Consider the following 24,602-nt stretch of genomic DNA (forward strand, 5'->3'; position numbering starts at 1 on the left):
TTCGCTGACGCTGTTTGGCTAGTCTGAGGTGGGCCGCTAATCCAGCACCTGCTAATGTGTGCTCACCATTTTTCTCTGATAACTTTAGATCCAGATGTTCAGGAGATTTTTAATAGCGTTTGGTTTGTTAGTTCTGGGCTACTGTAGAAACAACATGGCGATCTTCGTATACAGACTCTGCTCCCTATGTAGATATAAACAGCTCATTTTTAGGTAACAAAAACACAATGATTTGTATTTTCGGGTGATTATACACTAAAGAACACACTTAATATATTACATTATATTTCTGCCAATATATCCCCCTAAATGCTACACACTGGACCTTTAAATACTCCATATGCAAACCAAAACACCACCTTTTCTTCTTAGTATATTCATGTAAGTGCTATCTGAATGCATTGTTGGAAGTATCAGTGGGTTTGGATAGTGGCAGGGGTGTATTATTAAAGTGTAAATCTTACATTAACACACATTACAGCAGAGCACAGGTGACACCTGTGAGAGAAGATCCACACAGAGGATCACAGATCTTCTCCTGTCGTCATTTATCTTTTTTAGTAGCATTAACACTACTAATATTTAAGCACACAAGGTATCTCTGACAAGGCCACATGTCTGTTACTGTGTGCCATTAATGTAACTTTTCATCACAGCAGTAGAGGCATTATTAAAAGCTTGTTTTGTTTTGTAAGTGCCTTCATGTGTTAGAGGAGATGTAAAATATTCAAATTAAGGTTATCCAGTAAAAATAAAAACTAATTTTGTTCCATAATCAAGTAAAAGACAAGTCCCATTTGACAGCCAAATGAGACGAGGGTGTGATGAACAGTAGAGTTGTGGGCTTGTTAGTAACTGATGCATAATACTGACACATTAAAGAGATGTAAACTGGTATGTTACATTGGAGGTCTCGTGAATGTTAGTGCTCTAATACATCAGAACAATGAGGGATGTCAGTTTCTTGTAAGATGACATGATGTGCTGCTAAATGCGTCTCTGAGGAGTTTTACTGAAGAAATGGGGGCATGAGTTGCAGAGTTGAACTCAGGAGGCAGATAGTGCAAAAATAAAAAAAAGAATCACAATCACTTTGCATGGCTAAGGGCACCTGACTAACCACTTCCATCTATCTGCATGACCCCGACGTGCATTGTAGCGCTCAAGCTAGTTCTGGTGAGGCTATTGGTATGTGAACATGTGTGTGTCCCTAATGTGGTTGCATAATCAGTTTAGAGGCAAATTATTCCTAACAGAAATTCTGCATAATCCTCAATTGACATAATCAAACCTACTGTGCTTTTAGTAGAATGTTTTATAACATTGGGCAGTTATCATCAAACATTCAGCTCTGATTGTTTGACTTCCATCTATTTCCCTCTGGATTAAAGTGCAAATAAATTAATGCACAAACCCGTCATTCTCCTGCTGCACACACACATGCACACACACCAACTAACCTCTGTGTGGTGACATCTTTTATAGCATGCTGTGACTTGCTATAGCATGCTGAAAATAGCATAGTGGGAAGTGGGAGAAGACTGACACAAGCTAAAGAAAACACATACTGACGGGGGGGTTGGTGCATCACATTTTTTTCCACACAAATCCTGCACCGCTTCTGTCCTCCACTCTCCCATCCTTTTATCTTAGTGTACCATCCCTTGCTCCCCAAATTCAGCCGCATAGGAAATTTTGCAGCACCAGCCTGTTGGCTATACCCGACTCTCCCCTGGCGCTGTGCCTCCCTCTCCACCGATTCCTCCCCCCTTCACTGAATCCCTGTGTCCCATTCTGCTCCTGCAGGATTCCTGTAGCCTCCCCCACTGGTAGCCTTGGAAGGTGGGGCTGATGGGGAAGTATTTGAAGATGGGGTGTCTGCGGATAAAGTCCATGCCAAACGGCAGGTCATACGATCTCATCCCTTCCAGTTCTGCAGCACTGAGACCAGTGCCGCGCTTCAGCTTCCTGATGCCTCGCTCTTCAGGGGTACCTGGGGAGAGAAGGAAAACAGATTAATAACAAATTCCTTAAAATTCACACATTAAATAACCGAACTAACAAGTAGGAACATGATAAACATCATGTGATGAGCTTTCCATCGTTGCTATAATCTGCTACCAAGTTCAGACCAAAAATTTGCAATGAGTTAAAACTTGTAACTACTTGGAACATGCCAGTCTGTGGCGTTCTGAACACTAGCCAATATACACCAATGAAACTAAACTGGACGGTGTATCATCTTCATAGCATACTTCTGTTCTAATTTCTGGCTTTTTAGGATGTTTTCACACATGGTCCTTTTCAGCCCTCTACGCGGACTCGAGCAGTGACTCAATTTTTTTTTTCCACACGTGTGAACACTTCGAGAGAACTCAGACCCAAGTCCACGGTGCAGTTCACTTAACCTGTGCATTGTGACCAAAGTGCTCCAGGTTCGCTTTGCTCTTTGGCATTGTATTTAGCCCTCTAGATCACATGCAGTTGCACTGGGACACTTGAAAAAACCGACAAAACCACGTCAGCCTGTAACGCTTGCAAGGACTCAGGACGAGGAGTAGTTTGGTCCACAGAAGATACTGCATGTCTCCATTCCTCCAATTTTAAGTTCATCTGAAAGTGAGAGGTTTCATAACCTCACTGCAGTGCCCAACAAAATAAAAACAAAACTATGTCAATATATTACATATAGGCTAAGTCTGAACGGAGAGAGGACTGAGGCCCCATCAGAGCTGAATTCGAACAGAAGGAGAACTGAGTCCCTTTTCTTTCAGTCCACTTTTTGGTCCACTTTCAGAAGACTGAGTTCGGTTAATTTAGAAAGGACTTTATGTGAAAACACCCTTAGGTACTATACAAGTAATGTCTTACTTAAGAGTTCGTTTTTTGAGTATGTGTGTGTGACATACACACAAACAGCCAGCAGCAGCAGCAGCAGCAACCCACTGTCCAACTCCGACACCCCAGGAGGACAGAGGCTGACATTCATGTCAACAGCCGCAGGGATGTAAATGAAACAGGCTCGGGTTCGGCGGGGACGGAGGGCTGTGGTCAGAGAATGCCACAAGCGAACATGCATCTGCTGACATTTTGTAACCGACATGACCAACTGACTTCGTTACAAGCTGATTGGCTGTTGAAATAGGTGACGTGTGTTGTGTTCTAAAACAAGCTGCTGGCGCACTGACAAGCTGAGTCACAGGTGACACCATCAGCCATCTTGAGTGGAGCTGAGACTGGCTGGTTTACACCACTGCAACTTCTTCCTGCAATGCTTTAATCTTGTTATGAAACTTTTGGTCTTAACTGGGCTTCATGATGTGTTTGAAGACATAAAGAAATAGGAAGGGAAGATTCATTCTGAAGTATGATTTATCCATGTGTCTGTCCACCAGTCTTTTGTTGCTTGTCCAAGTCACAGCGGCAGCAGGCACCTTTCTCCTGACCACTTCTTTCAGCTCTCCCAGAGGGGTCTTAAGGTGTTCCCGAACCAAATCAGATATACTGCCTCTTTAACTTTACCTGTACCTCCTTGGCACAGCCATTAAAGTCCCCCTCCAGACACATTTTAAAGTATATACTTATACAAATACTAATATTTTGTTTAACAAGGTTTTCCCTCATAGTACTTGCTGGAAGGGTCTTTAAGGGCTGGAAGCAGATCCACTCCTTCTCCCTCATTGAGAAAATCTGGATCTGGCCTCCGGCTCACACGATGAAAGAGCAGCGCACATCAAGATGGCTAACATTAGAGAAAACATCACAGAGATTCAGCCGTACATGTTTAAGCCTCAGTCAGACCCAGATTCGGATGAGGAGTCTGCTGTGCAACAAAATTGGCAACTAGCAGATATATCAGAATGTTAATTGTGGTTAGCATCTTTTATTTATGTGTATTTATCTTTTATTAACGCAGCGTTAGTGGTTGTGAAACATAGAATGAATCTGCTATGATGGGGTTTTTGGTAAGTAGTGGAAGGAAAGTCGAGGTTCTGGTTTACATCAAAAAATTGCACATGCTACCATGTTTGCTATTAAAACTTTGCCCGCTCTTTGTTGGTATTGTGTCAAAGTTTGTTACCCGGTTAATATTCGTTACCCATATTAGAAAGCAACTGGCTTCAGTATTTAATAGCCTGGAAATTATCAGTTTAACAAACATAAGAAAGAATGGACTAAACACCTTACCAGGGATAGTATTGTCCAGAATGAAGGCGACAGAGCCTCCAACAAACATGGCAGTGGTGAGGAGCACGTTCAGCACTTGGTCAATCCCAACGATGCCTGGGAAAGATGAAGAGACAGGGGCTTAGTAATAAGTTAGTGATTCACACTGTCAGTTTGTATTGCAGATGGAGCTTTAAAATTACTGAAACTGATTCAATTTCAGTCATGTTCGTATGTTCAGTAAATGAATACCCTCAGACATACTGTCAGCAACGAATACCCCAGAGTAACTTGTAACTGTGTGTACTTGCATCCTTTGTGTGGGTTTATTCATAACAAAGAAACTTGGGTCTGCGTCGTTCCACCAAGTTTTTACAGTTTGAAGTAATGTAATTAATCATGAAAGTCTGCTCCAACTTCAATGGAGAAAACACAATTGCACACTTTGTCTCAAACAAACATGATACAGAACAAAACAAAGCCAAATGTAAATACTGTCAGTAAAGGAGCTGCAGCTTTCACAAGAAATACAAGCAATTCTTCTATATTCATACAGTATGACATGCGCATGGCCAAAAAGTAAAAAGAAAAAATAACCCACTTGATCAGGGAACATTTCAGACAATAAGAGTTTTTAATGTCACTACACATCCTAGAACTGCAGATGGGATGAGGTAGGAGAAGTCATATGAGTTATTTACATCTTTGTATCTGTATATCTATATATATATCTGACTACACTTCTTTGACAGTTGATAGAGACATGAAACAGATTCTAATTTTACTTTGCTTTTAAATGTATGAACAGGTTTTTAATCACTGAACATGTTAAATAAAAGTTTCTCAGAGTCATAACTCATTTGGTTTATTGCTCAGTACAAACAATGAATAAATGTCCGCTGCAAAGAGAGAGTCTTGTGCACAGGTAATTTAAAAAGCTCCATTAATTGTGATAGGTAATATTAAAGGGGAACAACAGCCATGAAAACCACCACACCACCAACAGACGGACATCAAATCCAAGTGGTGGCTGGTACCAACTTTTTGCAAATGACGGCTCAGTTGAACACAGTTAATGTATTTAAGGATTTAACTGCAGCAAACATTACTTAACTATCTATCTAGCTAGCTACTAAAATATAAAATGCCGTAGCTGCTGATAGCCACAGTTCTCCTGTGAGCCGGATGAACGCGACAACGTGCTATGAAATCTTGTCATGGATTTCTTTGTTCCAGTGGACAGTACTTTCATAAACAATAATTACCGGAGGATGAAAGAAGTCAGAAAGGTCTGACACATTTTACCTTTCTTATAAGTATTTATAGTTAAAATAAAATAGACTCTTTTTTTTTTAAATTGCAAATGATGTGGAAATTCTGCACTCATTCTGATCGCCACCAGCAGGCAGTTACTGTTTACTGTGATGACACTACCACCTACTGGATTCCCTGTGTGCCCTTGCAATACGTGCCTTAATGAGCATATTGCAGTATTTTTTCCATCACGTTATATAGCCTCTAGAGTAATATCAATGTTTTAAAAAATGGCTGTTGTTCCCATTTGATTTCAGCTGCCCAGCTGTAGTTTGTAAACATGTTGGGATCTGTCCCCTCCACTCACCGGTGACCAGCGGGTTCTGTTTGAGGTAGCTCGGCAGCATCAGGCCGAAGAAGATGGAGAAACCCAGAACAAAGAGGTTCCTGGAGGAGTTGAGGTCGACAAACTGCAGGTTGGAGAGTCCAACCGCTGTGATCATACCGAACAGGGTACAGAACAAAGCTCCCAAGACAGGGTCGGGCAGAGAGGCAAACAGGGCACTGAATTTACCCACGAGCCCAAGCAGCAACATCATGGCGGCTCCATACTGAATCACACGTCTGCTGCCCACCTGGAGGACCAATCAGAGATCAGAGGAAAAGAAGGGAAAGCCTGTCAGTATTTGATATAACAATTAACATAAAGAATGCACCATCTATTTTAATTGACTCATGCCTTTATTCCAAGCCGACTCGACTTATGTAATGCACTTTTTTTTTTTACTGTCTCCCCCAATAAACACCACTGAGAGACTTCAGCTCATTCAAAAATCTGCAGCTCAGCTATTAACCAGAACCAAGAGGAGAGAGCACAATTGATTTTAAGCTCCTCCTCCTTGTATACAAAGGCCTAAATGGGCTGGGACTGAGCTACAATGCTAACTCCCTTGTTAAATATCTGCCTCCAAGAACACTGATCATCTACTGCTGGTTTATTGGAGGTTCCCAGCAACAGCCAGAAGATCAGGGATGCAACCTTTGTCAGTTACGCCCCAAAACTATGGAACACACTACCTATAGATCAGGGGAAGCTAGCATGCTAAATATTTTTAAAAGAAAGCTAAAAACATATCTGGCTAACTAGCTCTGACTTTCTGATAGCAGTCTGAAATGCTTTATTTCTACGCTTTGACTTTCTATTCATGCTTCACGCTGCTGCAATTCTTTCAAATCTTAATTGATTTTATGATTTATAGTTTTACAACTCTATGATTTTATGAATCAATTCTGATTTCTGTTTATTCTATTCATGTGAAGCAATCAGTGCTTATACTGCCCTTGTTGTAAAGCACTTTGTGCTGCATTTCTTGTATGAGAAGTGCTATAAAGTTTATTATTATTTTAGGATGCTACACAATTACAGCTAAGCAGTACAGCTAAGCAGCAGAGCTGTGTGAGTCCCACTCTTTATTTATACATTCTTTTCAATTTCTACTTTCATAAATAGTGAGAGAAAGACAGGAAAGGCAGGGAAGAGACCGGGGATGACATGCAGCAAAAGGCCCAGGCTGGACTCAAACCTAGGTCACTGTGGTAAGGACTCAGCCTTAATGGTATGTACTCTACCTGGTGAGACTATTGGTTTGCCCCAGAATGACACTTTGTAAGAGGATCAATTACAAAAAAAAAAAAAAAAAAAAAAAAAAAAAAAAAAAAGTGTGATTTTTGTTTTAAAGTAGTGTCAGGCTGCAACAAACAATTATTTTCATTACAAATTAATTTGCCTATTATTTAATCTGTTAATGTTGGAAACTGTGAAAACAGCAATCACAATTTCCAAAGGCTCGAGGTGATTTCTTCAACTTGTTCATTTTGTCAAAACAACAGCCCCAAAACTAAAGATATTACATTTAAAGTTATATATTACCACTGAAAAGAAGAGAGTTCTCACATTTAAGAGGCTGGTACCAGCAAATGTTTGGTACTTTTGCACTGGAAAAAAAAAAAAAAAAGACTCAAACAACTAAAGGATCATCAAAGTAGTTTCCAATTAATTTTCTGCCAAATGACTAGTCAATAAAGTGACTTACTATCTCCACTCCTTTTTAATTATTTGCACAACAAAACCATGATGGTAAAAGAAAAAAATAACTAAACTGGAATGTGCAGAGAGGGACGGAAACTAAGACTTATACAAAGTCTTCCTTAATGCAGAAAAAAGTGAAATAAAGTGTCATCACAAACATCAGGTACAACACATGTAGAAAAGGTTTCAACAACAAAATACAAAATAAAGAAGAGATATGACATGAGTGCAGGTGTGTGTTACCTTTGTGATTCCCAGGACACCTATATTTGGACTGGAGGAGGTGGAGCCATTTCCTGTCCCGAAAAGGCCGTCTAGCACACAGGAAATACCCTCTACAAATATCCCCCTGTGGAGACGTAGAAAAAAAGAGTTAAAGTATCTTTCAGATGAAATTCACAAAACAAACTGAAACATCAGAGAGAATGAAAGAAAACAAGATATATTAGAGTGTTACCTGTTGATAGCGTGAATGGGAGGTGGAGGAGCACAAGAGAGACGGGCACAGGCGTAGTAGTCTCCAATCGATTCGATGATGCTGGCCACCACCGCGCTCATCATGCCAATCACACCTGCAGCTGTTACAGTAGGAAAACCCCACTGGACTGTAGAGGTAAAGACACAGAGTGGGTCAGAGCTGAGAAACTGCTGCACTTAAAAACAGAAAATATCTTAAAAATTATACTTTTGTTTAATTTCCTTGACAATTTTATACTTTTCAGTTTAAAGAGGCAGTTTCATTAAATGCAGTTTAATACCATAGGTCACAGAGTTCTGGGAAACTGTTATTTTTCTGATAAAAAAGTCAGGCAATAACTGGGCTTTTTCTATCATTCTGTGAGCAACTGTGATCTGATTTTATGCTGCACACAGCATGAGTCTGCAGGGCACAACTGAAGGAGTCCGTTCCCTAAACAAGTTGGAGGTGTACAGCCTGTCGCCTGCAGCCCTGCTTCTAAAATCTCACTGTGGCTGATCCTGACTGTTTCACTTCTAAATCTAAAATCTATCTAAAATGACCGTTGTGTTGTTTTGTATAGGAGTTTTTGATTAATAATAGCAGTAAGTGCTAAGCTCAATGAAAAACACATTACATTTCCTGTGACCCCTTCATAATAAAAGTCAACTTGTGTTTTGCAAACTGCAGCAAGAGGTAATGTTGGGTTTGCAGTACACTGATTAGCCTTTGTCCTGGTAGATTTTGATGGTTTGGATGGTAGGTTTGGTTGGACCACTGTGTTTAACTATAATCTTTAAAAGTTACAGTTACCTTAAAATGACAACAGAAATAAACAAGTTTGCAGATGACACATATCTCTGCGATCAAGATTAATAACCAGTTGTCTACCCAGAAGTGATTGTTACTGTGAGTGCAACGTCACAGTGATTCTATTTATGGGTAAATTTTCTGTTTCAAAACTGAGAACTCTACCTTGACATAAAGCTGATTTAGGTATAAATAAGAAAACAAACATTCAGTGGGTACACCAAATCAGGCTCCCAGTCATTGACTGTGGAGAGGCTCCAGATGTTATACCCTATGACAGTGGTTCTCAAATGGTGTGCCGTGGGATTTTGTGATACCCACACATTATTACTGCAATGTTCAACTGGGCCTGTACAAAAAGTTAGAAAAAATATTTTGTCACTGTCACTTCACTACAACCAAAAGCTTTCCACAGCATGGCTGCCAGCAAGCTGCATCGACCACACCATGTGGAGACCAGGCGTAACATTAACAATCCTTTCCAACAGCCCCTTCCTTTTTCTTCTCCTCCTCCACACAAACACACTCACATGGATATGGGATCTTAAACCACGGTGCAGCTGCCAGGATTCCTTGACGTGCGTCTGTGCGAGCATAGAAACCGTATTTGTCTACCTCCGGCGGGAAAACGTCAGTCACAGTGAAAATGAAACACAGCAGCCATGACACCAGGATGGCCATGATGATCTGGGTACAAAGAAAACACTTATCAGAGATTTACACTTTACTTTTCTCCTCCTGTAAAATCTTAATATTTCTGAGGACTCATCTTAAAATAAAGGTATCCAATAAAATGTGATTTGGGGCGACTAGCTAACCCTGCCCATCATATAAAATCACCGTTAGCTTGTGGGTTGTGGTAGCTAGAGCAGTATCATAGTAGGAGGTGTGTTTGGATCCATGTTGCCAACAAACTTTGTTTTAAATTTTCAGAGGAGAGCATGGTTTAGGTCAAACTTCACCCTCATATTTCACCTCTTGGTCAAACAACAAGGGTGGGGGAGGTGTGGGTGGAGGTTAACAGTTCTATAGCTGTATTATCACATGCACAAAACCACACCCGGTTCTGATCCAAACTAACATAAGGGATCAGATTTAAATCCCACTGATAACTATAACCTGTCCACATATTTAATTTTCCCTTGGAAACACGTCCAGTTACTGCCAACAAAGACAGTGAATTTAAACTTGAATTATTACTTTTCCTTCAACATAAAGTAAACCTAGAGAAAATACACAAAGTTTAAAGGTGCTGCACTGTGTTACCCACTTATGTACACTTGAACAGTGACCTGGTTGAAAGTAATGGGAAGCCACGTGAGGAGACAGGAAGAGGCAACTTTGATGCAAGGTTAGGAAAGGTGTTATTATTCCATTAATCACCAGCAGAGGGCAGGAAAAGACTGATTTACATGCTGCACAGTGGCATGCAAAGGGAAAACCTCTTAACCTCCCAGAGAGAATGAGATTAGTTCTGTTTAATAATTTGTGACTTAGATGGGAACTCAGTTTGTGGTGCAGGCAGGGGGGCACTTGTAAGGAAACCAAGGTTTATTCCTTAACAAAAAATATAAGAAAAAGAAATGAAAAAGTGGAGAGCAGAGAGCAAAAAGTTTAGATATGTTTGTACTTGTAGAGAAGTTGTGTACTTACAGGAAACATTTTGAAGACCTGCAGTCTGTAGGAAGTCCAGCCTTTCTTGGCTCTGTAGACTGGCAGAGGGAAGTGAACGTTTCTGGCATATTGAGAGAAGAGCAGCACCAAGAAGATAGTCCTGCAGACAGAAACAGTCTTCCTCAGTTTGATGGACCACAGTGTGTTTTTATTTTTTCCTATACTCTATATTCTCCTGAGAGCACTAATCCTGTATGTACATGTTCCACTTCCTTCTGTCTACGTCCGACTCAGACCCCAGAGGCTTTAAAGCCAATCAATTATCCTAACTGCCTGAGAAAAAAAGCAAATCAGTGGCAATTACAAGCACGTATCCTCCGTCCCTGTGGAGTGAGAGGAGGCGGCCTCCAGCTACAGTGTAAACAGCCGTGACACAGCAGGAACTGATGTCACACCACATGAATATCACAACTTTGAAGTGCATCTTCCCCCATGAGTCAATCCTCTGTATCTTTACAGCCTTTGCATGATCAACTACATTCTTTCCTCGAGTAAAAGAAGCGCTTTCTTTATGTCCTTCTTCTCTGCTTAATCTTTAACTGCAAATATTCACTGTGAAGGAGGTGTTCTATAAAGGTTATTTAGCTGTAAATCAGTTAAGTGAATGAGCTACAAGCTGTAATGTTAATACTCATCTTTGTACAAAAGCTTACAGAAGTATTTCACTGCCGGGAAGATGGTCTTTTCATAAAACTAGGCTGTCTATGCAGTAGAAAGACTTAAATACTTTTGAAATTGGTGCTGCATGACCTAAGAAAACAGGAAAGAGGCTGTGGCATTTGCTTTTGTTCAAGAGGTAGAAAACCTTTAAATACCAGAATGAACTTTGCCACACCGGACCAATAAATGCTCCAACTGGTGGGTGACACTGGAAGCTTGGTTGTTTTTCCACAGTGCCTAGTTTTACAGTTTAAGAGAGATGGAGACAAAGAGAGGCGAATCTCTTTCTTAATCTGCTTTGATACTCTTTGGTTGTTACCAAAACCATTCACTCATTCACGAACGCCTACTCACTATTTAGGGAGTTCTCAGCAGAGGACTATATAGCGAGCTCATGGGCAACATGAAAAAACACTTGTGGACACTATTCAGGCCATTTTTCCATGGCTGTGGTCAGGAAAAATGAGGAAGTACAATTTGTAGTTTGAGCAATAACCCAAAGGGCCGACTCATATAGATGAACAGAGACTTCTGCATGCTGGTAAGATGGAGGGAAGTTTACCACGGTTTATTTACACATACTACCGCATTGTTATGATACTAAAATGGTTGAAGATCTGCAAAGTATGTATCAAGTCCTCAGATCACATCACACCAGTCCTCATTCAACTCCACTGGCTCCCTGTCCAACAATGGATACAATACAAGCTCCTAAAGCTCTCCATAACCAGGCTCCCCCATTTCTCTCTAATATGTTACACCCTTACATCCCACCCCGTTCATTTTATCCACATTGTATTTTCTTTATATTTTTATTGTATTTTATGTCTATTTTTGCTATTGTTTTTATCTGTAAGGTGTCCTTGGGTGTTGTGAAAGGTGCTAACAAATAAAATGTATTATTATTGTCATTATGTCCGTAAGATGATACTCCAGATAGTGTCTTTGAAAATGAACACGTGGCTTCAAAAGAGATGTCAGTTTCTTCCTGTACAGAGAACAATGGCTCTTGACAGTTTGAGTTTGAGTCAGTCGCAGTAGTTTCCCATGGTGCCAGATGTTTTATTTATTTTTTTAATAGAAACTCAGTCTGCATGCTCTGTATATTCCCAATTCTTCTCAAAAATACCATCTGAAACATCAGACGTAGAGACATCAGAGATCATCAGACGACCACACACACAAAGGGACAACTGAGAAGTGGATTTCAGGTTGAGTGGCACTGGATTACTCCAAGTTTTGTTGTATAACATACAACGACAATCAAGGCTGATCATCTTGTTGACACCTGTGTGACTTCGCATGAGAGTCTGAACTTACAGCATAGCAATGCCCCAATGTTTTCCAGCCCTCTCCCCTGCGGCCTGAAAACCAGACAGGCCGATAAGAGCCACTGTGGGGGTGATTGTCAGAGGTCCGATGTACTTCAGCAGGATCCCGGGCAGACCGAGAGCTCCGATACACACCTCAACCAGGGACGACACGATAATAGCCCCTTGGATCTGACGGAACACAGACAAAGAAAAAGAGATAAAACAAAGACTGTTTTTTCTTTAATTATAAATTTGATTTTGTAACTACACACATAAGCACTGCTGCAGTTTTAAAATTATTCTCTTTAATCAACTCAAGCCTGTGAAGTACAGGTGCAGGCTCAGAGGGATACAAGATGATGCTGACTGAAGCAACTCAAAGTGGATTTTAATGAAACACTTAAAGCTAAAATAATACACCCCGCCTTGCCTGAAATAAAGGAGTGCTATCGCTGTCAAAAGAAATGATTACAGTTATGAAATATAATATTGGGTTTATTAAAAGGGGCAGTTCACCCCCACATCTAAAATACACATTTGCCTCTTATCTGTAGTGCTATATATCAACATAGATTGTTTTGGTGTGAGTTGCGCTGGAGGTGGTGGCCGTAGAGATATCTGCCTTCTCCCCAGTAGAACTAGATGGCACTCGGCTTGTGGTGCTCAAAGCGCCAAAAAATTACATTTGAAAAACTGACACGGTTGGCAAGTGTAGTTAGGTTAAAAAAAAATAGTTCCTACATAAAACTGCTCACAACAAGGTATTTGGATTATCTTGAGTAACCTGGGCATGATTTCTGGAAAGAGACATTGACTTTTTGAAATGCATTATTTTGGCATTTTGAGTACCACAAGCTGAGTGCCATCTAGTTCTATTATATTGGAGAGAAGGCAGAAATCTCCCCCGCCGATGTCTCCAACACTCTGCATCTCACACTAAAACAATCTAGATAGATAACTAGCACTACAGGCAACAGGAAGCATATATTATTTTTGATTTTGGGGTGAACTGTCCTTTTGAGCTTTAGACAAATTGACTAGAGGCACTAAATCACACAGCAAAGTCTGGAATGAAAGTCTTTATGAAAGAGGCGATTACTAGAATCCAGAATCCTCTGGTAGCTGATCATGAAAAGTTATCTAGTCTGATCCAGCTCAGCAGTGATCAGTCACATCGTTTGTTTGCTTTCCAATAATTAATTAACAAACCTCTGCTAACCAATTTCCTGATAAAAAAAAAATCCTGTTCATAACCAACATTTTTCTTTTCCAAATAACATGAAATCAAATTAACCAATCAAAATCAGAAACAAGAAAAGTTTTCAACACCATTGGAAGAGATAAGGTTACAGAATAATAACCCTGTTTGTCTTGTCTTAATCCGTCTTTGTGTTCTTTTTGGGTGTTTTCATCATGTGCACGTTCCTCCTGCCCTCAGCCCATCGATGTCCCATTCAACAATTTAATTCAGGCTGATTGAGTTTAGTCTCATTCAAGCGTCACATATAAAACAATTACTCAACTGGCTTACGCAAACGGAAAAGGTTAATTCAAATTAACAGCTCCTGTCACAGAGAACCAGACCCTGCAGCCTCACACAGACACTGATGTCCTCATTTAGACATGTCAAGAAAAAAATTCTCCCATTTAAACATTAGCTTCAAAAAACATTCATTAACTAATTTTAACATATACATACAGTACACTGTGTCAAAATTCCTGTAGGGGTTATTTAAATTAAGCTGAATAACATTTCCTTTGGTGCTTTCAAGTCTTTTACTTTTCTTTCCTTGCCTCACCTCTCTTATTCTGGGGTGCCAGATGTGCTCTGTGTGGAGGAGCTCTGTGCTGTTGAATACTGCAACCTCTGGTCATAGAAAAAAACAAAACAAAACAAAACAAAACAAAAAAATGGGGAGATGAAAGATTAGAAAATTACAGAACATAATTAGATCACTGTATGAATCATAACTCTAGTTATTAAAATGGAGCACACACATATAAACCTGCTAATCCCATTTGGGGACATTTAATTCTCTGCAGGCTTTGATGCTGACAGCATTTGGAGTTGGGATCAAAGTAAACAAAGATACAATAAATCATAGCATTACATCAGATCAGAGCGTCTCTATTGAATGAGTCAGAAGTGAGACACATGAGAAGAGAGGAGTTACCTGTGGTGTTACACTTCCATTTGTCCAGTGACAGGATGGCTCGGGCTGGTGCGAGGAAGGCGAAAGCGCTAGCCTGGAACAAAGGCAACCTGAAGATAAGAAAAGCAAAGTTTAAAAATTACTTTATGAACTTGAATAATCACATAAATGTCCAAAAAGGGAGTGTTCGGTAAAGAGCAGGTGATTTTCTTTGTTATGTTATAGTATCTTTTTCATATTTTTATTATGATTTTTCTCTTCTATATTTACGTTCTTCACTGTTGCAGGCAGTACCTCGCCTTTATTTTTATTTCCTCTTTATACGTTTATTGTATTCACCAAACATCAAGACAAATTCCTTGTAAATGAAATCCTACTTGGTGAAAAAACATCATTGTTGGATACAGACTTCATGCTATTCTTGCTAGCTATGACTGTGTGGAGTGTGAGAATCCCCCCTGGTCTTTTGTTGGATAATCTAAGATCAGTTTAATACAGGATGGGGTCATAAGATCACTTATGTTATTGCTGGCACAGACTTCCCTCCTTCCTCTGTTCTTTCTCTTTCTCCCAAACCATCAGCAACATTCAGACACTTATGTAAACTCATAAAAAAGTCATATCTCATGTGGTGGCTGAAATATGGCTGACCAAATTACAACTATAATTAGCCGTCATGACAGTGAAAGGATATGAAAAGATCTGATCAGAGATAAAACAGAATAAATAGACTGTATTGACGTCACATTAGTGGAAACGCCACAGACAGAAATAAAATGGTGTGAATAAACCGAAGAAGGAACAGAGGACTTTCAATTTCTAAAGAAAGGGGAAGTTAACAAAGTCAGAGTTAGAGGCACACCTGTTTAAGAGTAACACCTGCACACTGACACTGAAAGAAAAAATAAAAGATGACACCACAAAGATCAGATTGCTGACTCATTGTTTATTTCATTAAGATTTGTCATTTGGAAACCGTGTGCGGGCAGGTCACATGGCATGATGTGTAAGTAATTATGTTTTATACAGCTGCTTGTTTGCAATGTGCGTACACAACCAAATTAACATTAAATTACATTAACAAAAAAACAAAAATGTTATGACTATCACTAGTTTTTAAAAGATTTAGGCCTCAAGACCTCAAGATAAGTAGTTTGAGTTCTTGATCGGATAACAAAAAAGACCTTAGCAGAAAACATAAGTGAGTAATTTCTCTGTTCCATCAGAAATTTTTTCCGAATTGCAATTCTTGCCCTCCTTCCTGTTATGTCAATAAGACACAAGTTAACTCCTGTAGACACTTAGGCATCTATGTAAACACTGCTTTATCTTGGAGTCCACGTACAGATTATACCTGCAGCACGGTATAATACCATACTTTACTTTCTTGGGAGACTTAGGTCATTCAGAGCAGACAAGCAGGTCCTGTTATTGTTTTTCTGATCTACAACAAAGTGTAGTTACTGTTATAGCTGAGAACCGGTTTCAAACTGTCAGGTCCATGGTATTAGTATGCTGTCAAGCTCATTAATTAATTTTTTCCAGTGCTGGCATGTTTTAAGACAGTTGCATATTGCAAAACAATACAGTCAAACTCATGTGTCTAAGCTGCTGGAAACATTCAACAAGGAGGAGTCATCAGTGAGAGGAGAAAACGGTCCAAAATATATCTTCATGTCACAAATAAAGATGACAACAGAATGTAATGTCTGTAAAATGATAATTTCATATAAGGGTGGAAACATCGGCAATATGCTGAAACATCTTTCTACGCAACAGTCTACGCACGAGTGCCGCTGCTTCTCATCTAAACAGCACGTCCCTTAGCGAGGGAAAATATCCTGTTACAATAAAAATAAGGTCTCACAGGCAGGTTTAGCAGATTTTTTTTCTTTTAATAAACAAATCTGAATTAAAACAAATTCTTTACAAATATTCTCAAATTTCATCCATTTAAGATGAATAAATAAAACAGCTGTTTGACGCTGAAAAATTAATTATGCAGTATGGAATCAGTGCATGGTAAAGCTAGACAGCTAAGAATCTCAGCTCAGACACTGTGGGTCAAAGGTTTGGTTCAAGCTTTCAAACTGTGTATACTGAAAGACTGATGTGTCTGGCTGATCATATCAGACCCATCAAATGAAAACAGCACTTAACCTCCAGCCAGGAAAGCTTACACTGGGCAGATGTGATTTACTGGTCAGTAAAACCAGAAGACAATGAAGAGGGACTTTAATTATTAATTATGAAAGCAAAGTAGTGTGTCTTCTTCAGAAAACAAAAAGAGAAGAAGAAGAAGAAGAAGAAGAAGAAGAAGAAGAAATTATAAAACTTTCAAAGTTAAAGAATTATTCTAAAAGAATCAAGTCCACACTGAATCATCTCAAGTTACGTAAATGTCTGCAGGTGCCAGCTTCTCACACACGCAGGATACTTGGGTGAAGACACACACAGATGCACGAAGACCTAACCATCCCTGGAAAAGCATTTGGGTGTGTTTTTTTGTTTTGTTTTGATCAACCTCACTTGGCACCATGACTCATCATACAGACCGTTGACTGCATTTCCCTCCTCCCCTCATTTCTTCCTTTTATCCTTCTCAATATACTTGTGAGATTTGGGGTCTTGATTGATCACTTGAGATCAGATTCAAATGCTAAATATGCAAATACAGTGCACATCAGTTAAATAAAAATGTCCATGCTCAAAATAAAAATGTCCTTCCTTATGCTCCAGCAGCCAAACCAAATTGCTCAAGGAATAGAAAGGCTCTGTCTGCATCACCTCAGCTCAGCACTTCCAATGAAGAGAGCGTAGGCTGTTGGTGTGACAGGAATGCCACTCATGTTGAAGCCAACACCAGACGCTGCTGTGTCTTTGTTTGTGTGAAAGAGCGAGGAAGAAGCAAAAGATGGAGAGAAAGACTACACTTTGACTTGAGAGCCGTTGCTCCCTCTGCCAGAGTTTTCTGGAGGCTACGCTGAACCTTAAAATGTCCCTGCTGTTGCCATGACGAGGCAAATATTGGGCATCATCTAAAGCTTCTTATATTAACACATCTCATCACAATTTACGTTTACAGTTTTCGAGCATTATTGATCAAAACTGGGTGTGTAAGCTCTGTTGCTGCTGATATTAAAGGGACAGTCCACATGGAGATGTGACACATGGAGATATGACCGCTGTGGGAACGTTCATATCAGAATTCCTATGTTTTGCCATTCATCCATGGTTTTTTCAGGTTATACTTCACTGCACAGGCAGATCATACAGTGTTTGTTGAACTACAGTAGGCTGCTGTAGCTGTGATGGGCTGCCTCAGTTGCCAACCAATACAGCCCGACTGCCAGACTCTTTCTGACAGCAGTGTCATGAGGCAGCGACAAAGATGCTGAAATGTAGCCCTGGACATTTTGAGGTTTGGATGAAATGTTCCTCAGTGAAACCGTCCACATTACGACCCCATTACTCTTGACTCTTCTCCTGGCTGCACCCACACCTCTCTCTCCACAGATCTACCACCATTAGCTGCTAATAGAGCAAGTGGACTAAAAGTCCATTTGTATGACAGCTTATTATCCTGACACTCTCCCAAACAGAAGCACATGGCCAATTATTATGCAGAAAGTCATTAGGCCTTTCTACTATGGTGATCATTCGGGAGAAGCAGCTTGCACTGCTATGTCATTTAATTCTCCCCAAATAACTGTTTCTCAACTGCATTATAGTTTTTATTGTTCAAATCTGCATGTGTGGGATCTGTTCACACTGATCTCAGATATGGGTTACTTCAAACAGAAATGTGAACAGTCTAGGCAGAAAGATCGGGGGCCATATTCACAAACATTTAGAGAATACTCTCAGAGAGCTCCTAACTTAGCTGAAAAGTTTTTAGTAAGGAGTCCCAGTTTAGGATTATTTAGCAAAGTTCTCACAGCAACTCTGAGCAAGGAAGGGACAGAAACTTTTATCGTAGTGAGGAGGTGTGGTTGACCCTGTTGCTAGGTATGAAGCCTTCTTTTAAGAGAGGGGACTGGTTGTCAGAGACACCTTTTTGTGAGCCTGCAAGGTGTGGACACCCAGTGGAAATGAAATGAACTGCTGACTGTGAAAGTGTTAAGTGTTAATGGGAACGCTTTGCTGATAAAAGTTTGAGACAGACACAAGTCATCACTGCTGCACTGTTGCATTTTTCCAGTTTTCCAAATGTATTGTGATCATTTTATTTCTGGCATTATAATGATACTGCGTTAGGTGGGAACTGCGTGCATACCCCTAATGAGATCGACCACAAATGCTATCCCTGCACAATCTAATCTGTAGCATCTCATTCACTCACTGTCATGCAGTGTTTGGAGAATATTTCTCCGACCTCTGTGTTTCCACCATTTTTTCCTCTGATTAACAAACTCTGAAGCATCTTAAAAGTCCTCCTCCTGCTCCTAACAGTTTTTCACCTTAGGAGCTCTTTTAAGGGCTACGATGCTCTGTGAATAACTTTATCTTTACAAGGACCAAGTCTTAACTTTAAGGGTAAATTCTAAGAAAACGTCACAAATCTAAGAATTTTCTTAAAGTTGCGTCACTAAGGAGCAACTCTTAACACTAGGAAGCTTTGTGAATATGGCCCCATATCTGGAGAAATAATCAGAACTGAACATTAAGCACTGTAACATGAACATAGTCGTAGACTGAGCTTGAGAAAGCCTATGTGGAATTTGAAAGACATAAGCATTTACCAGGCTAATGACCGATGCTTTAAAGTTTCATTATGGGAAGTGTAGCATCCTGCATTTTTGGTGCTTTGGTGCGTATTTTACAACAATTTTGACTCTTCCTTTTTTTTTTTTTTTTTTTAAAAATCAGTCTTTTGCAGGTGTCCCCTTTTATGGAGGGGAGGTGGAGAAAAAGGCGAGATAACGCAACATTTTTTTTTGCAGGTAGTGGCCAAACAAACCTGCTATGAATGAGCAGAGCTGTGGTGCTGACATGAGAACAAACAAATGTCTTGGACCAGTAAAGCCCATCAGTACAGAAAATGATCTGTGACGCACTGGACAGTCTGTGGTCTGTTGACGTACGCAGCCAGAAACTGAGCTTCTGGACATATATTTGTTCCTTATTTGGACACTGGGGAAAGAACCTAATCAAAGCCTGAAGGCAAACAAGACCACAGACACCTGATGTGACTTCACAGCAGAGAAACGTTTGTCAGCAAAATCAAAGTCATGTGAAATTTTGTAATCTATGTACGTATGTCCAAAAAGAAATAGTATGAAAAAATGTTTGAAGATCTGATAAAAATGGAAAACAGAAGTTTTTATCTTCATTTTAACTGTGTTTACATAACGTTTTTACATTTCACAGTTGAGCAAAGATCCTCATGAGGAAAACAGTAGAATTAATTCTACTGACTTCATGTCCTTTTTCACAAGGTCTTCACTTTTTTTTTTACTCTACAATGTTTCTCTGAGCTTCTATTGAATGCTTGATTAAAAAAAATAAAGGAAATAAAAGAAAGATAGGACAATGTTTACACACTATCTACCCTTAGGCATGAGTCAAGGACATGGAATTGGTGTCAATAAGAACAGCGAGTATCTGTGTCAGTCTGGGTTTGTGTCTGCATGAGGTGATTTGGCTGGAGCGGCTGCTGGGGGAACAATAATGAGATACTCAGAATCTGCCACGACATGATGAAAATGCTTCATTACAAAACTGGAAAAAAGAGTCAGAGTTAACCTCTCTGAACCGCTCCTCTTTTATGAAAGGAAAACAACACCTCATGCCAACATGACCTGGCTTTCATTAAAACACAGATCCAAGAAACGGGATAATATCCATGGCAACAGGTAATATCTCATGTCAGCTGTTGTTTTATTGGGGAATGACGGGACTGATATAACCCTCAGAGTGGAGTCAGGTGGATCACTGGTCACGAATCACTATTCACATCACATTATGTACGCTTGAGAGCATAAAACAACAGTGGGGGTGAACCACAGAGATCAACAGATTCCAGGTATCACATCAAGATGTGTGAAGAACAAGGGCAGCTCAAGGGCAGGGTGAGGACTATGAGAGGAAAAATGAGGGAGGAGCAGGGAGAAATATATGTAATCAGTCAGTGGGATGACATAAGGTGAAAGATATGAATGTATTTTCAAAAACCAAGCAGGTGCCTCTGTTAAACAGAGCGTAATAAATCTGGGAGAAACTGGGTCAAAAGAACTTTTCCTGACATGTGTATCCTGGTATGGCTGAAAGCAGGGACATCCCTCTCTGTGAATGGGCTGCTAACAAAGACATGGCTGGGTGTTTAATCGACTATGGCTTGTTCAGAGGTGATGCAATAGTTGAACTACATGTAGGTCACTCCTCTGTCTTTAGTTAACTGGAATCTCTTCAGCCTCTGCTCTGTTGTCTCAATTTCTGGAAAGTTAACTTCATACTCATAAAAAGACTGCAGACTAGAGTTGGGTCGATTGCTGGATTTGCAGTTCTGGTCCATTGTACGAGCTTAAACTGTTATAAAAACCATCTGTATAAAAACCATCTGAATCGGCATTTGTTGTTATGGTTGCTAGGCAACTTAAGGTGTAAACTGCCTCTATGCCCTTGAAGGCTGGTTTCTTATTAAAACAAGCTGTGCAAAATTTGGCAACATTTTGGGTTTGAAAGACATGTCCGAGCTGGCTATATTAATTTAATTTTTTATTTATTTATTTATTTTTTATATACTTTATTAATCCCCGAGGGGAAATTCAATTTTTCACTCTGTTTGTCAATTACACACAGGTCCGAACACACACATGCACAAACTGGACCTATACATGCACTAAGTGGAGAGATGTCAGAGTGGGCTGCCCATGACAGGCGCTCTGAGCGGTTGGGGGGTTTGGTGCCTTGCTCAGGGGCACCTCGGCAGTGCCCAGGAGGTGAACTGGCACCTCTCCAGCTACCAGTCCACGCTCCATATTTTTGGTCCGGACGGGGACTTGAACAGGCGACCCTCCGGTTCCCAACCCAAGTCCCTATGGACTGAGCTACTTTCTAACTATTACTGTCACTCGCTTTAAATGCGCCACAATGGTGGAGGAGCAGCCGATTCATGAAGTTGATATGATGAGTTATCTATAGGATACCTTCTTATTTAACTAAAAAAAAAAAAAAAAGGTGGCAGCTGGCTGGAGGGAGATCACTAGGGAGCTGAAAGTTTCTGGTAAACGACAATCGCTAATAACAAACTACTTGCTACTGGCTGTATTGTATGTCATTCCAAAACATATCACGATACAAAATGTGTTTGTTTTTTTTTTTTTGTTTAAAACGTATAAATGTAGGAAGATAGTGTACAGGCTATTCACCAAAGTGAGTGGTTACATCTCCAGTCTGATCTTGAGCGCACAGCTAATAGTTACCAGGATTTTTTACATGACTTAACAGAAGTACATATTTATTGGATTTAATGTGGACAGAAAGCTCTGATGTTACGTGAAAAACGAACGCTCACTTGCTGTTAGGACACGGTCTCACTGTGTCCACTCGGAAATAAAAATTTTGAACACCCCAGTCACATGAACAATTAACTCATCGCAATCTCATAGAAAAAATATACATACAGGACAACTTCTATAGAATAAAACTCCTTTAAAAAATTCAGAAGCGCAACATATCCCTGCTTAAATTACTGTTCTAAAGTTCTGGTAACCTCCCGTGACATAAAAAGGACATGTAAGCTTCTACTTAAAACGCATGCAAACACACTTCAGAGTGACATGAAGAGGAAGGATGGAGAAAGAGGAACTTCATGTCGACAATGACCCTTGTCTTTAAGTGGTACTTAGAGATGAGAGAAAAAAGAAAGGGGAGGGGGAGGTGAGGAAGTGAAAGACTGAACACAATGTATGACTCATACAAAAGCTGCACTTTGGTGTTTGTGCGTAGGCATGAATCTCCGGTATGACTGTGAGTATGTTTTTATTCATGAAAGCATTTCCCTCTGTCCATGTGAGACAGTATTGTGTGTGTACCTGCAGCCAAGTGTGGTCTGTAGTAGGGTGGTGATCCCCACACAGAAGAAGATGGTCCCAATGAGCTGACTGGTGGCCCACTGATCGAAGCCGACGCACATCGCCTCAGCGAGAAGGAACGGCACGGCGATAGTTCCACTGAAACATGTCAAGTAGTGCTGCAGAGACAAGAAGCCAATGTCAGTGTGTATACGTGCGTGTGTTGATGTTTTGACACGAGTTTTGGAACTTGAGTTAGTAAAAGAATTCCAGTACCTTGGTGTTGTTCTTGATCCTACTCTCTCTTTTAAAAATCATGTTAAAAAGATTTCAAAAACAATCAAATTCAATCTACTTAACTTCAAGCAGATTAGGCCATCGCTGACAGTTAACGCGGCCAGAATGTTTATGCATGCTATGATTTTTTCCCACATTGAATATTGTTTTACAAACTCGTCTCTCACTGGAATAACTACAATTAAACCAATAGAATCATTATATAAAAGGGCCCTAAAAATCCTTGACAGAAAACCAATCTCTCACCACCACTGCCATATCCTTGAGAAGTACAACCTCTTGAGTTTTGAAAATTTTAAAGTTCTTAAGTACGCCTGTATTATTTACAAAACACTGAATGGACTTGCACCTCCTCCATTAAAAGAATATATAAAACTTAAAGTTAGCAGTGGCAGAACCACCAGAGCCTATTCCAGGGGAGATTGCGAAGTACCTTACAGACACACGACTTTTGGACAATCTGTTATGTCGGTTAAGGGCAGTAACATCTGGAACAACATACCATGTACAATAAGACAATGCCCTATCTATAGCACCTTTAAGGCCCACCTCAAAAACTGGCTCAAAACAAACCAACACTGTAATCATGGCTAGGCGGACCTCTCTCAGAGCCCGATACATATACGTATGTGCCGTGCTCTGTGACTGTCCGCCATGCTTTGCACTGTCTTTGTTGTTGTTATTGTTGTTGTGCAGTGCATGCCTACATATACGTATGTATGCATGCACTGCACTATACTGCACTGTGATGTATTATCTTTGTGTACCTAAATTGTGAATGGGACTTTTCATCTGCTGCTAAGTATCCGATGTCTTGGTCCACTCTAAGAGGCAGGAGTGGGCCACCACATGTGGATCTATTTAACTATCATGCACTTGCACTTTAACAACTGGCACTTTACACCCGGCACTTTATAGAATCCACACTGCACTTTATGTCTATGTATGAATGAGTATTTTAATGTGAACTCCTTGTGTACTGTTATTATTATTACTCCTTCTTTTTTTCTCGTCTACCTCCTATGTGTCTGTCTGTCTATTACCTGCCAAGGGACTACGGATGTAAATTAGCAGGTTTGCTAACTCTGACACATTTACACGTGTACTCACATACTGATGTTCATTAATGTGTACTGTCCCTTTCAAATAAATAAAAAAAAAAAAAAAAAAAAAGTTTGAGGACACTGACTGTAAACTCAGCACAGTAACACCATAGTAACAAACTTTGAGGATGTTCCCAAAATGAGTCAGATTACATAACCCCCGGGTGTTATTTATCTTTTTGTTCTGTCAAAAAGCAAAAAAAATATTTAAAAAAAAAAAAAAAACTACAGATGAAAATTAGCTTATAGCTAACTCTGGTGCAGCTAAGTAGCTGTGCACTGTCACAATAATATAAAATAAAATAAAACAAAATAATCCCTCACATTTGCATCAAATCTGGTATAAAGTTCTGAAACGGTCTGAGGAACAAGTGATCCGTTTTTGGATCGTGTAGCTGTGTATAAACCACTTACAATTTTAACCCTTTGGTTCAAACTGATTTTTTCAGGTCTATTTCTGCTTGGACAGGTTTCCCTTAACTTTTTATTTTTTGCAAAACACAATTAAAAAAAACAACCAAACCAAAAAAAACCCCACCCCTGCTACAAAGTTATTTTTCACCAAATCTGATACATATGTGGACAACACAGCAAAAAAAAAAGAAAAAAC

At 39.9% G+C, this 24,602-nt stretch overlaps 1 protein-coding gene across 4 annotated transcripts in view; it reads right to left on the reverse strand.

The window, feature by feature from the left end:
- Positions 1-701: 701 nt before the first annotated feature.
- slc23a2 (solute carrier family 23 member 2) overlaps positions 702-24,602 on the reverse strand; it is a 56,924-nt gene continuing 33,023 nt past the window's right edge. For 3 of the 4 annotated variants that reach the window (XM_033620197.2, XM_033620193.2, XM_033620195.2), the window contains 11 exons: positions 22,614-22,771; positions 14,599-14,687; positions 14,224-14,291; positions 12,432-12,613; positions 10,431-10,551; positions 9,308-9,464; positions 7,968-8,115; positions 7,754-7,859; positions 5,789-6,056; positions 4,189-4,284; positions 707-1,993 (listed from right to left, as the gene is read on the reverse strand). In XM_033620197.2, coding sequence (XP_033476088.1) covers positions 1,716-1,993; positions 4,189-4,284; positions 5,789-6,056; positions 7,754-7,859; positions 7,968-8,115; positions 9,308-9,464; positions 10,431-10,551; positions 12,432-12,613; positions 14,224-14,291; positions 14,599-14,687; positions 22,614-22,771 — 1,671 coding nt within the window. In that variant the 3' untranslated portion in view covers positions 707-1,715. Of the gene's footprint in view, positions 1,994-4,188; positions 4,285-5,788; positions 6,057-7,753; positions 7,860-7,967; positions 8,116-9,307; positions 9,465-10,430; positions 10,552-12,431; positions 12,614-14,223; positions 14,292-14,598; positions 14,688-22,613; positions 22,772-24,602 lie in introns of all 4 variants that reach the window. The other variant, XM_033620194.2, reaches the window with a different exon arrangement.

This window comes from Epinephelus lanceolatus, chromosome 9 (genome assembly GCF_041903045.1).
Source record: "Epinephelus lanceolatus isolate andai-2023 chromosome 9, ASM4190304v1, whole genome shotgun sequence".
Classification (NCBI taxonomy): Eukaryota; Metazoa; Chordata; class Actinopteri; order Perciformes; family Serranidae; genus Epinephelus; species Epinephelus lanceolatus.